We start from the raw sequence: 14,088 nt of genomic DNA on the forward strand, positions 1-14,088 counted from the left end.
TCATACAATAGTTTGGAACTTATGTTGTGTAATGTATTTATATATAGAGAGTATTTATTTATACATTTAGATATTTATCATAATAAATAAATACTAAGACATCAAAGCCTTTACACTGAAATGTCCAATATCATCGCATTTTTTTAAATATACATGGGTGTGTTTAACCTCTGAGCTTGTCGATCTGTTTGTTCATGATACGTTTGGGTTTCCTGTCCTGTATACAAAATGTCCTTCAGAGCAAGAATGATTTTGAAGGTTTGTCAGCATAATTTGATAAAATATCATATCAGATACAAGTGGTTGGAAAAATACCGCCGAACAAGTAATGTTTATGAGCTGGTAGTGGCTGATAAGTGAAACTGTGGTCAATGTTTCTACCTGGTGGTTCATATGGAGCCACCCTGTACTTGTCACAGTTATAAATAGCCCCATCGCAAATAGATAGCTTATTTGAAGTTGCATCGACCATTTTACCTCTGTTTTTCGTAAGAAACCAATGCTCCCTGCTGAAGGACCCCAGAGCTTCGTTCCTTATATTATGTCTAGGACGTGTTGTGTGTTGCGCAACGGGAATGTGTAAATAACAATGTTAGTCTGATCCCTTTTTTACCTCTTTCTTTCAAAGATAGATTATTTCTTCCAGAGGTACAAAAGGGTCCTAATACTCTGTGGAAAACAGGCACCTCTTAAATGCTTAGTGCTTATCTTAAACCCAGCCTGGAACGGCACAACAAAAACCTGTTTATCAAGACTTCTAATAAAGCTTTTTCTTTGTCATACATATCACCAACAAGCAAAAGTGTAGTATTTCATCCTTTAAATGCACATTGCAAGGGAATTTTCTCTGGTTACAAATATTATTTTGTGCTTTGATGAAGTAAATGTCAATGCATCAAATGACTGTTCCCTGAATTGAATAAGAATGATAAACTTTGTTCAAAAGTCAAATACGCTCTAAGAAAATGCATTTCTGTTGTTGGTGCTGTCCATTTAATTTGTTTACTTTGGGGTCGGCATGTTGCCTACAATTAAAAGAAAAACTATTGTATTTGTATATAAAAGGTTTCATATTGTTTTAAGAGAGATACACATAAAACACAAGTCTTAGATTAAGCTTTTACTCTCTAAATGTGGCCTAATTGCATGTTTCTTTTCTTCCCCTTCCAATAGTTCAACAACATGGTGCTATACTGTGTGCCAAAACTACGGCTAATAGGTCAGAAATTCAGCGTGCGAGAGAGGATCGACATCGCAGGCATGGAGGTTTGTTCCTTTTTCATATCTGTATGTACTTCTTGTCCAGCTGTTTTAGTACAAACCTACAGAAAACAATTTGATAAATTGTCACGAATTTGTTTTTTTTTTCAGGTGCAAGAGAGGGTGAAGCATAATTTGCCTCACACATTTGCAATCAGTGGGAAACAGAGATCGCTGGAGCTACAAGCCAGGTACCATTGTCATCAGATTTAAACGCTATGCAAACCATAGAGGAGATGTCAGACTCCGCGGTGTGACTTCAGGGAGTCCACTGTCTGCTCTTGATTGTGATATTATTATGCCACGACGAAATCTTGTGATGTGTCACTTGACCAGTCATGCAGAATACAAGACGAACAGATGACGTCATTCATGGCTTCCACTAAAGGAAGATATGTTTTCATGAATTTAAAGGAGGGCTTAATTGGGCTGCAGTACCCGTTGCATCTGCCTCGAGCAAAATAATGATTGCTCCACGCTAATGACCGGAGAGAAATGCTTCTGAATGGGATATTATTTATTGGACGATGTGGAGAAGAAAGAGACTAGAGAGAAATAGTGCCTAACAGCTGTAGAAATCAGTCACATGACCTTAATCCTGAAGCCAAAATGTGGCCTGCTGTTACAACACCGTAGTCTTCAAAGTTAATCCACCATATTAAGGTATTAATATTACTCCTAATCTCCAGAAAAGAGCTTTAAAGGAGCCATAGCCAATATTTTTGTCTTAATTTCTTCAGCAGATACAGTCTTTTAAAAGCAGAAGGTTTTTAAGAACAAGTGTGTCCGACTGTGTCAGAGAATCAAGTTTATGTGGATGTTTGCTATAAATTGCCACAGTACTTTTTGAGTGTGGGTATTGAAATATTGTTTTAATAGAATCAAATTATTATTAGAAATTGTGCAATTGGTTCACACCTGAGCTGTGATCAGTACACCTGGAGCAGCTGGGTTTATTATTAGCAGTATTTTGTTCTTACTGTCATGTTTCACTTTCACCAGAACCGAGGAAGAGAAGACAGATTGGATTCAGGTGAAGAGACGTTTCTTGTACTTCTGTGATTATTGGTTTATTAAGCGATTTTCTCCTGTGTCTTTCACCCACACAATAGAAATCGCACAACCCAAAAATAATAATAACAATAATTAAAAACAAGAATATCATCTGATGGCATATCAAATCGCACTCTTCAGAAAACATCCAGTGACAAAAAGCAGAAGGATGGTAGATCAAGTGAAATAGGGTAGAAGTCTGTAAAACATTCATAGGCATTGTAAATGGATTACATTCATGAAAAACCATCCCTGTTCTCGGTGTGTGTTTGAAAGGGTTACTGGAGATTCGCACGCCTTGCTATCTCTAGTAAATGGGACAGTATCTCGATCGGGGTGTATTAGCTTCACGTCAGAGTCAGTCTTTGTCCGAGTTTCTCCATTTCAGACCACAAAAGAGCGCTTACTTAGCTTCTCGAGTGCCCCGCTTTTCCAAAAGCAGCTTTCAAAATCCCAGCCTGTGAATATTCATTGGGCCGGGCATAGAGGCGTTTGTGTTCACAAGCGCTGGCGCTCGCTCCCAGTGACACCAAACCCCCTCCTTCCCTGGCGACTAAATGAAGGAGAACTAGTTTAGCAACACAAATAAATACTGGGTTTTCTAATCTGATCTTAATAAAATGATTGTTTACAAAATATGAGTGTACAATTTCAAGTGACGTTACAATTCATTTGCAGTTTTTATTTGCATTTGTACAATTTATATATATTTGTAAGGAAAGCTTAGTCACCATGTATGTAATAAACACGAACATTTTCTTCTTTAACCGCATTGTGTATATAACATATGATAATATACAGCCAGTTGAATGAATATTAATCCAACAATATCCTGTGAACATGTTTAAAGTGGGTTTCTTCTTCTGCAGGTTATTTTGGCCACGATTGAAAAGCATAAACAGAACAGCGAGACTTTCAACAAAGCCTTCAACAGCTCCTTCTCCAGAGATGAGGAGCACCCCCCCGAATCTCCCGTGAGTAATCGGAGGCGCAGCGCGATCTTTCTTCTGGGTGTCGGCCTCTACATCCCGAGAGCCACTTAGCGCTGACTGCTCTCGACATCTTGCACAAGGCCGGTGCCTTAATTGTTTAAAATACTTGAACCTCTCTGGGCACTGTGTGGTCTGTCGGGTCCCTGAATGGGATGAAAACACGGGCCGTTCCTGTTTGTGTGTCAGAGTGGAAATCCTTCAGATCCAAGCAAGTCTGTTGGACTTGACAATAACTATAATGCTGTTAAGGATAGACTTCTGAGAAAAGGATTTCAAGAACAGGGTCAAGTGGCAAACCTTGTAAGTGACAATCTCTCTGCCCCCCACACTTTATGGGACGGCGAGGAAAAAAGGCATTATTTACAGAACTGGTTTATACATTCGAGCTTGTGTTGATATGAAATGTTAAATCTGGTTTCGGGAACTTAATACACATTGGTGCCAGTTTTGTATGTTTACAGAAAGTGAAAGTCCTTGTGTTTTCTGGTTTTACCCGCTTGGTGATTTTGTAGACAAAAGGATCTAAAGTACAGAAAGTGAACAGAAACTCTGACAGTCACATTCTTTTTTTATTCCTAAACTTCTCAGAAAATGTTACGACTGAACATGGAAAGTTCAGAGCACTTTATTCAAGAAAGTCACATATCTTACGCATCAATTTTGACCTACTTAGCTGAATTAAGTTGGCCGAATGCCCCACCTGAGACTTTTTTCTAATTCACTACTGCCCCCTATTGCTCATATATATAATCTCACCCACTAGTGTACTGAATTATAGTAAAGAGATACGAATTAGCAAATTATGGACCAAAAGAAAAATAGATCAAATTTAAAAGAGTTGCAGCACAGTAGGTTTTATAACTATGTCTCACAGTGCAGCTGGGATAAATGTGTCTGAGGACATTAGCAGTTTTTAAGACTCACATACAAATAAAATAATCCAAACACATTGGGGCAATACTAACTGATATTTTGTGTTTTGCAGAATATACTGGGTAACTTGTCTATGGAATCCTTTGATGGCAGTCCCTCACCGGGTGGGGTATGTAGTGAACATTATGGTCAATTACTGTAAAGACATGGCTTTCAAATGAAGGGATCACATTTGCCAATATATTGAATATATTGTCAGAGGTGGCCAAACTCTCTACGATGTTCTCTCCCAGATTTGTACATATCTATTATTGTTGCATAATCAAACTGAACCATATTTGTAAGCCACATTGTCAGTAAATAAATAGAAGTCTAATTTATATTTAATTTATATTTAAGCTCATAATTTGACAAAAAAAAAGTGCGGCAGTTTTTTTCCTGAATTTAACAGAAACATGTCTGTAAAGTTGATTATAGGATAGTTCAGGAGTCTTCGTATTGGGAATTGTAATTGTTGAACTAGTTTTTTATTTTGATGACCTTCACGTTGATTGTCACCAGTAAATCTGCTGATCTGAGGAGGACTTTGATTAAAAAAAGTAATAAACAGCCAAAGGTTGATCTGTGTTAAACTGATAAACACACCAAGCCAAGCTTTTCTATTTTCCATTTTCCATTTTCCATCCCTCGATACCCACGGGACAGAGTATGCATTTTCTCACATAATAATACAGACACAGTCCTGCATATAGAGTGAGGGCTAACCGTTGCGAAGTGATGTGACACAGGTTTTTAAACCTGGAGGACAACTCTGAGATTAAATGTTACCCGAGCTGTGAAGTCACAGGAACAAAAGGTATCCCCCCCGTGAATCAGATTTCCATACGATTTATAAAAACTGCCCCCAGCAAGAGCAGCTCTAATGATATTTTTCACCAGTGCCCTTGTGATGAACTTGAAGCCAGACCGTTCCTCCCGAATAAAATAACTCCGATATCCCTGAAAGGGTGTGCGTGTATCAGGGGCCGGGATCCACTCTCTGGGGGGAGTCCAGCGCAGAAATGAGTAACAGACTGCATGTTCTCCCTTCGCAGCTGGATCCTTCCAAGAGCAAGTCATACAAAGCGAAGAAGGAGAAGGAGAAGCAGATGTGCAAGGGATGCAATGAAACCTTCCACCCCATCACGAAACGGCGTCACCACTGCAAAGCGTGCGGAGCGGTGAGTTCCCAGCTGTAGACCTGCGTCCGACCGGCCGCTCTTCGGACGGGTGGTCTTCCTCCAGTCACGGTCGTTGTTCCCGTACATGTTTAGTTTTTTCAATTGTTGCTGCCAAAACAACGCTATGCAATTTATTTCCCTTTCTCTTAGTGTGTTTATACCAGTGTAATTGATTAGGTATACCCATATATATATATATATATATATATATATACAGTGAGGGAAAAAAGTATTTGATCCCCTGCTGATTTTGTACGTTTGCCCACTGACAAAGAAATGATCAGTCTATAATTTTAATGGTAGGTGTATTTTAACAGTGAGAGACAGAATAACAACAACAAAATCCAGAAAAACTAATTTCAAAAAAGTTATAAATTGATTTGCATGTTAATGAGGGAAATAAGTATTTGACCCCTTCGACTTAGTACTTGGTGTCAAAACCCTTGTTGGAAATCACAGAGGTCAGACGTTTCCTGTAGTTGGCCACCAGGTTTGCACACATCTCAGGAGGGATTTTGTCCCACTCCTCTTTGCAGATCCTCTCCAAGTCATTAAGGTTTCGAGGCTGACGTTTGGCAACTCGAACCTTCAGCTCCCTCCACAGATTTTCTATGGGATTAAGGTCTGGAGACTGGCTAGGCCACTCCAGGACCTTAATGTGCTTCTTCTTGAGCCACTCCTTTGTTGCCTTGGCTGTGTGTTTTGGGTCATTGTCATGTTGGAATATCCATCCACGACCCATTTTCAATGCCCTGGCTGAGGGAAGGAGGTTCTCACCCAAGATTTGACGGTACATGGCCCCGTCCATCGTCCCTTTGATGCGGTGCAGTTGTCCTGTCCCCTTAGCAGAAAAACACCCCCAAAGCATAATGTTTCCACCTCCATGTTTGACGGTGGGGATGGTGTTCTTGGGGTCATTCCTCCTCCTCCAAACACGACAAGTTGAGTTGATGCCAAAGAGCTCGATTTTGGTCTCATCTGACCACAACACTTTCACCCAGTTCTCCTCTGAATCATTCAGATGTTCATTGGCAAACTTCAGACGGGCCTGTGCATGTGCTTTCTTGAGCAGGGGGACCTCGCGGGCGCTGCAGGATTTCAGTCCTTCATGGCGTAGTGTGTTACCAATTGTTTTCTTGGTGACTATGGTCCCAGCTGCCTTGAGGTCATTAACAAGATCCTCCCGTGTAGTTCTGGGCTGATTCCTCACCGTTCTCATGATCATTGAAACTCCACGAGGTGAGATCTTGCATGGAGCCCCAGACCGAGGGAGACTGACAGTTATTTTGTGTTTCTTCCATTTGCGAATAATTGCCCCAACTGTTGTCACCTTCTCACCAAGCTGCTTGGCAATGGTCTTGTAGCCCATTCCAGCCTTGTGTAGGTCTACAATCTTGTCCCTGACATCCTTGGACAGCTCTTTGGTCTTGGCCATGGTGGAGAGTTTGGAATCTGATTGATTGATTGCTTCTGTGGACAGGTGTCTTTTATACAGGTAACGAGCTGAGATTAGGAGCACTCCCTTTAAGAGAGGAGCCAGAAATCTTCTGATTGATAGGGGATCAAATACTTATTTCACTTATTAACATGCAAATCAACTTATAACTTTTTTGAAATGCGTTTTTCTGGATTTTTTTGTTGTTATTCTGTCTCTCACTGTTAAAATACACCTACCATTAAAATTATAGACTGATCATTTCTTTGTCAGTGGGCAAACGTACAAAATCAGTAGGGGATCAAATACTTTTTTCCCTCACTGTATATAAATACACAGCGAATAGGCAAGTTTTACTATGCAGGCTTGTTGGCTAAACTGAGGCGAACCCATAGATTCAGCAAACAGTGCCATCTTGAGTCAATGCATAAGAGTTGCTGAATAGACTTGGCCAGGAAGTGCTTCTGGGAGAGTAGCCTTTGTGCCAGTTCTTTATTTGTGGGAAAATACATTTATATTCCTTCTTAGGGCCAGACCAAATCAAAACTTTGACCTAACTGCGCATTGCAAAGGGCAAATCTGTACCCCTTTGCAATTAAATGTATTGTTAGAAGACACCTTCTACTATTTATAAGTCAAAAAGTGATAGGGTACAGCTTTATAATTTGCGATCTGCGGGTGAGGTTATTACAGCAGTGCAATGGGTTGAAATTATTAATGATTGCTCGATTGGTGGCTTAATGAGGACCTTCATTAGATGAGATTGCATGAACCCTGCTCTCTGTGGTGAAGAATAAAACATTCCTAAAATACAATTAGTTAACTGTCTTATGCATATCAAACTCATTGATCTGTGGGTTTATAGCATTGCTTTAAAGGCCTTAATATTAGGAAACACACACACAAACCCTTACCTCTGTGGAACTGATACAGTCATTAAATAGACTTTTTTTTCAGGTGGTTTCTGAAGCATGAATTGCTATTAGCATTCTTAATTAAACATCTCGATATTTGACAGTGCTCAGAAACACAACGCTTTACTCAAGGCCTCATGGGGGGGGTTCGGTCGTGAAGTGCCATAGAGGATTGGCAGCAGCTGAGCTCTCATCCATTTCTTCGGGGACAGGACAACATTGTGAGCAACTTGCTTTTCCAGAGCGTGTTTTAAATGTGTGTGCCTCCCTCCCCTGGCAGGCAATCTGTGCAAAATGCTCCGAGACAAAGTTATGTGAAAACAAGACCAGTCGTGTGTGCCGGGAGTGCTTCGAAGGACAGGGGAGCACGGGCCCTGATGCCATCGGGGACCTGAGGAAGAAAACCACATTGGAGGTGAGACTAACAAAAGTGTGAACACTGTACCTGCTCTGATAAACGTCCCTTCCCCCGCGCTGAGATACGGTGCAAATTCACGCTCCTCTGTAACGTGCCGTTGTATCTCAAGAACATCTGATAGCAGAGGAGGAGAAGCTTGGTTCGGCACTCATTTTTTTCGGTTCTGGGAAGTGTCCCAATCTGGCTTGTCACCCCACATTACAAGAAAAGCCGAAGGGACTGCAGGAGTTCCCCTTGCTGTTCGTTTGGCACTGCGTGTGTTTCCACTGGCCCATGCAGACGTGCTCAGGACACAGTCCAGCCTGTCACGAACGTCACAGAGAAATAATAGGTGTCTGTGTTGCCGGTTTCTCTTCACAGGGTATTATCAGACACACACACACACATATAACCTTTAAGAGTTGATTTAAATACCTACAGTACCAAATACAAGTAAACTTATGTTTTGCATTGTTTGCTTTTTGAAAAAGATACATCTTGCATCATCTGTTCTCATTTTAGTTTCCTAGAAATATTGAACCAGAAATTAATCAGCGCCTAAACGACCTGAACACAATCTGAATAACGAATGGAAGCACTCGTGTTGTTTATGCAAACTCAGACTTCCATGTGATTAATTATGATTTAGGCAACATTCCTGCTAATGGCAAGCTTGAGAAAGCATCTGACACTTATTGATAGTAAAGGGAAGAATAAGCAATCAGAGCAGCAAGCCGGGAAACCAAAGCACGCTCTCTCTCGCTTTCACTTTATAATCCTGAAAAGATCAAAAAGCATTGTATGTAGCATGAAAGCTGTGTTTATTTACGCTAATATTAGGATGATCACAGAGCAAAAGGCTAATCTTCCCCACAGACATAGTGCATTATGAATGATAACCAGCATAGTATACATATATTTTCAATATAGTCTCCCTTCTGGTTGTCTAGTATTCAGACAGAAGTGCAATAATTAAGACTGTTTTACTCCTTCTGATGGGAAAGACTTGGAAACCGTTTTGCAGCTAGATAGTAGCATCTGTACATTGGTGGCTTGGGTCTGTGACAGCTGACCTCCTGCAACAGATCTCTGGAGAGTACCTTGAAATGATAAAATGCACAAGAAACAAACTGAGAACAATATAGTACAGGGATGTTTAGGGGAAAGTATAAAAGGGACAGAGGGCTTATTGGATCAGGAGGCAAAATACGCAGCAAAGACCGAAACGACAGGTGGGGTCTTTCAGTTATCATCGCATTGCTAAATATGTAGAGAGACATTGGAATATGAAGAGGGAATGTTATGAGCCATCCTAATATGGCTGAAGATATTAAATATAAAATGGCCAGGCTTGGTAGACAGCCAGGGGAACCCCAGGGATCTCTGTCCTCCGTATGGAGTCTGACTCTGTAGGGAATGACCTGGAGCCAACAAAGACTTACTGCTGTCTGCAGTGTGATCCCGGGGGTTAGCAGTCTTTCTGAATGCTGCAGAGGACAGATATGGTAATATTACTCATTGTGACTTATTGTGCCGGAGTGGCTGTGGGTAATCTGGTAATGAGATTCCCTACGTAATACATTATTATTAGCTTCTTGTGGAAGGCGTGCTCAAGGCAGCGACAGCTTCAGTATTCTGTCTTGATAGTGTGCAGACGGTGCTGCTGCAGATGACAAGTTTATCTTTAATATCCAATGTGTCATGCTTACGTTCTTTAAAAGAAATCGGGGCGTTTGTATGTGCTATAACCTTGCTCTGCACAGGTTTTGATTTCTGTATTTAATGCTCCGCTTGGTATCTTCAATGCTTAAATACAGATGGTGAATATAAACACATCACAGACCCATCACAGTAGTGTTACATAAGAGCAACTGTGATATCAATTGTAATTATCACCTACCAAAATATATTTTACAGTCCTGACTGAATATGTAACCTCAAAGCAAGTATTTATGTATGTAAGTATGGGGTGCATGTTTTCTGCACTCTACTGAGCTTTACATTTGGAAGTTCACAGCGCTGTAATGCCAAAAGGACTAATCCTATTATTGTAATACATGGAGATATCACTGTCTGCAATGTTGTAAGACTATTAACAGCGACCCTAAGACAACTGCAGACTGCCATTTGAGACCTGTTCTTAAGCATTGATACAAGGTCATATTTTGCAGTGTGATGGTTGTAAGTAACATAAAAGCACATATTTGATATTGGTTGCCAGTACAACTCAACGGTACTGGGGTTCCACGATTGATTGTGTTTATTCTTCAGGGCAGGATTAAACTTTAGCATAAGACATGGGACTTGGGTTTATTCCTGCTAATGGGCATCTTTATCACGCTACTGTAATCTCAAACATCTCCAATTAAATCATTGCTGTGGATGCAGTTAATCTAAACTGCAACCATGTAGAATGATAAGGCTAGCAAGAGTTAGAAACAGTGAGCGGCACAGTGTGCTCAGCCTCTGGACAAAAAGAGAAACACATGTCTGGGATTCATTGACAATGTATTTTGCATAAATTAATATTGTATGTCTACACATTTTCCACCTTACTACTGATTTCTTAACAATTATTGCCCCTTGACAATCAGTTGATTCGTGCTTTAGGAGTTTGAGTTGGTGCTGGAGGAGTTGGAGTGAAACTTAATTTATGGTTGTTATAAAACGTTTTTGAAGTGTCAAACCGCAGCATGTACAAAACAGAAAATATCAAATTTTTATGCAGTCTTCTGTCCAAACAAAAATGCAGTACCAACAAATAACCACAAGAGGGACTGAACACCAGAGCTGCCATTTAAGTAGCAGGTTGAGGATTCTCACAAGTAAAAATAGGAGCTAGAGACGTGCATGTGTTTCCTTACACTTTAAAGCACTAAGATAACCTGTCTTCTCCGTCTCTCTCTCTGTGACAGAAGCAGAATTCCCTAGTGCCAGAAAACACCCTCATCTGCAGCAGTCTGCATTTCCTGGAGAAGGGGAAGACCTGGAACAAAGTTTGGGTAGCCATTACCAAAAACGAACCGTTGGTGTTGTACCTGCAAGTGAGCAATCAGGTACAGGCGATCATCTCAGGGCTGTCCTGTCACCGCAGTGCCACACTGCCGGGAATTAGGTCAGGGGATTTGCCTAAACGGACATTTTGTGTCTAGCACAAGACCTTGGAGGTGATATCCAGTCTGGGGTGTTAAGGTTTATTAATTACTGTCATTCTTTTCATGTCTGTCCTCCTCCCCCCCTACACTGGTACAATAACGAGTGCAGGTCATTAATTTGTTGTGCCAGGCATTGTGCGTTTGAAGCTAAAATCACTTTACATCCCAAAAACAGGAGATTAGGATTAGCGGAGGTCAGATGAGCTCCTGTCTACCTTTCCCACACAAACCAGCATGGAAAGTGGGGCTGCACATGCACTGAAAGGGTGTCCTCTGAATGTAGGACTGATTTTTGCGATCGAGCGAAACAGACATTACAGCAGATGGGAACACAAGACCAGGAAGCCGTGTAATTGAGATTCACTTTACAGTATTGTGTCTGTTGTTTCTCCCTTTAGTTATTATCTCTTTAGTAGAAGCTAGGATTAAAAAAATGTATGTATGTCAGCTGGAGCTTTTTTTAAAGGCAATACCATGATATTATCAGATTTCAAATACATTATGTTATACTTATGATTCCTAGACATTTAGAAAACATTGTTTCCCCACAACATTATGAGTCACGTTAGGTATAAATCAATTAGGAGGAGTTTACTGTGTTGACCTGATTGACGGAGGACAGTTTTATTCAGGGGGTTTGGGGGATTCGGTGTAGAAACCAAGACAGACATTGGGACGCTGGCCTGGACTCTGATCTGACGTTGGTTTGCTTCCCCCAGGAAAGTCGCTCGCCACGTGCCATCCCTCTGCCCGGCTATGAGGTCAGCCTGCCCACGGAGAAGCTGGACATGAAACACGCCTTCAGGCTCAGCCAATCGCAGCAGACCATCCTGTTCAGTGCCGAGGACGAGCAGATGCAGCTGAAATGGGTGGAGGTCCTGTTGAAAGCCGCCAAAGGGGAGACGGTGTCAGATGCAGAACTGAGAAACAGCCAATAGCTTTGCCACTACCAAGCTCCCCCGGGACTTCCTGTGGTGTCAAACACACACGTTACTTGAATTCACTTTACCATGGCACTTTTTTTTTTTTTAGAAGATGTATCGGATATTTGTATCTACTTGTATCTATGTTTTTATTATTGTTCTGGTGTCTTCGAGAAGGAAAGAAAAGAAAAAATGAGAAGCTGGTTGTTTTTTTTTATTGTAGCATATAATATTCTGTTAACATTCCTTAAAGGGTGATCCCTCCACCCCCACACACACAAAGAATACATTGTGCATACATCTGGTGAAGCATTAACTCTCTTTGTGATTTGCTCATTCGTATTAAGTATTGTTTGTATCTCTCTCAGTCGTTTCAGTGGCTGTTTTGTGCCGATTGTACAGTATAGTATTTCATTAGCTGAAGAACGAAGCTGCCATTCAGATATAAGTGACGCGGAGAGGCGTGGAGGCTTGTGGCTGGCCACTGACCGTTCCCTTTTCATCCTGTCTTCTCACTGTATGATGCTACTTGTGAATTATAAGATATATAATGAATTGACCTTTACTACTGCTAATTGGGGTATGTCTACTGTTTTGTGATTTAAAAAAAAGCCCATAGCAACATAAAGTACTGTATGTGTTAAGATTATGAAAATTCCTAAGGATACTTTAGAGAGAGAGAGAGACTTCTACATGCATGTTAATTCACATATTTATGTACTGTGCTTCTAAATGAACTTGTTTAACTCTCATCGTAAAGACCCTTCTGTCTTGTAAGTGGATGAATACAGTATTATTATACAGCTAACTGGGACCATGCACATGGAGCAACACGCAAGCATATCATCAATAAAAACCGCCAACGTCTCATGGTTCACTAATGGCAAGATTTGTAGTCCTTTGTTTCCCTTGTGAAAGACTCGTCCCCCGCCTCGTTCTCTTATGTTTATTTGAAAAATCCAGATCAGAGGGTTTTATTTTGTTGCTGTTATTAGAAAGTTAGAGGAAATACATAATGTTGTGTCATTGTCTGGCTAGAACGTGTTTCCATCCATTAGAGACGTTGCATGTTGACAACATCTGAAGGCTTCTGTGTTCTTTAATTTCCAGACTTACTAAAAAGTTACACAGGAGCCTTGATTTCTTTGCTTGAGATTACAGATGTGTACTTCATTATTTTAAAGTAGCTGTGCGCATTATGGACGACAAGGGTACTGAGACACAGGTGAAAAGAACAACAGACACTTATTGTTGGGTTTCAGGTTTTTATTCTGTACTAGATTGTGAAGTCTCGAACCAAAGAGGCTCCTTCAAATGGTAATTTCTGTAATTACTTATCTTGAGAATTACATGTAGCTGTGATGGGGACACTTGAGGATGCTACTTATTATGGAAATCGGGTCATTATCATTGGAAATGCATTACCCACCAAGCTATTGTGATAATTTAATGGAAGATTTCAACTCTCATCAAACCAACATCAAAATGTTAATGTTCAGTTACAAAATGCTTCTGATTTTCCCCTTTTGATTAAAATAGAAAGGCCAGGTAAATGCCTCTTGGTCCAAACGAGGACCCTGTGGTCAGGAGAGTGAGACCACATCACTCTGTCTTGGAACAAATGGCAAATAAGAATAATCAGATGTTCAGTAGTGAAGATTCGGTCTCTACCAGGTGCTTAGACACCATTTTGGACTTGGGGATACATTGAAGGAGCACAACAACATGGTATTTGTGCCGAGTTTAAGCCCCCGGGCTGGAGTGGTCCTCTGACAACTCTTTAACAGTGAAGATACTACTTCAGATTAAAAGTATTGCACACACATGCACATGCACACACACACACATTTATGTTTATAGAGAGGG

The 14,088-nt window shown here is 40.7% G+C and overlaps 1 protein-coding gene across 1 annotated transcript in view; it reads left to right on the forward strand.

Annotated features, from left to right (window-relative positions):
• fgd (faciogenital dysplasia) overlaps positions 1-13,105 on the forward strand; it is a 59,123-nt gene extending 46,018 nt beyond the window's left edge. Inside the window, exons 11-19 of the mRNA XM_066697747.1 lie at positions 1,174-1,266; positions 1,372-1,451; positions 2,263-2,293; positions 3,183-3,287; positions 4,291-4,347; positions 5,273-5,398; positions 8,028-8,162; positions 11,060-11,200; positions 12,019-13,105. Of these exons, the coding sequence (XP_066553844.1) occupies positions 1,174-1,266; positions 1,372-1,451; positions 2,263-2,293; positions 3,183-3,287; positions 4,291-4,347; positions 5,273-5,398; positions 8,028-8,162; positions 11,060-11,200; positions 12,019-12,237 (987 nt within the window). The 3' untranslated portion in view covers positions 12,238-13,105. The remainder of the gene's footprint in view (positions 1-1,173; positions 1,267-1,371; positions 1,452-2,262; positions 2,294-3,182; positions 3,288-4,290; positions 4,348-5,272; positions 5,399-8,027; positions 8,163-11,059; positions 11,201-12,018) is intronic.
• Positions 13,106-14,088: the final 983 nt, after the last annotated feature.

This window comes from Amia ocellicauda, chromosome 3 (genome assembly GCF_036373705.1).
Source record: "Amia ocellicauda isolate fAmiCal2 chromosome 3, fAmiCal2.hap1, whole genome shotgun sequence".
Taxonomy (NCBI): domain Eukaryota; kingdom Metazoa; phylum Chordata; class Actinopteri; order Amiiformes; family Amiidae; genus Amia; species Amia ocellicauda.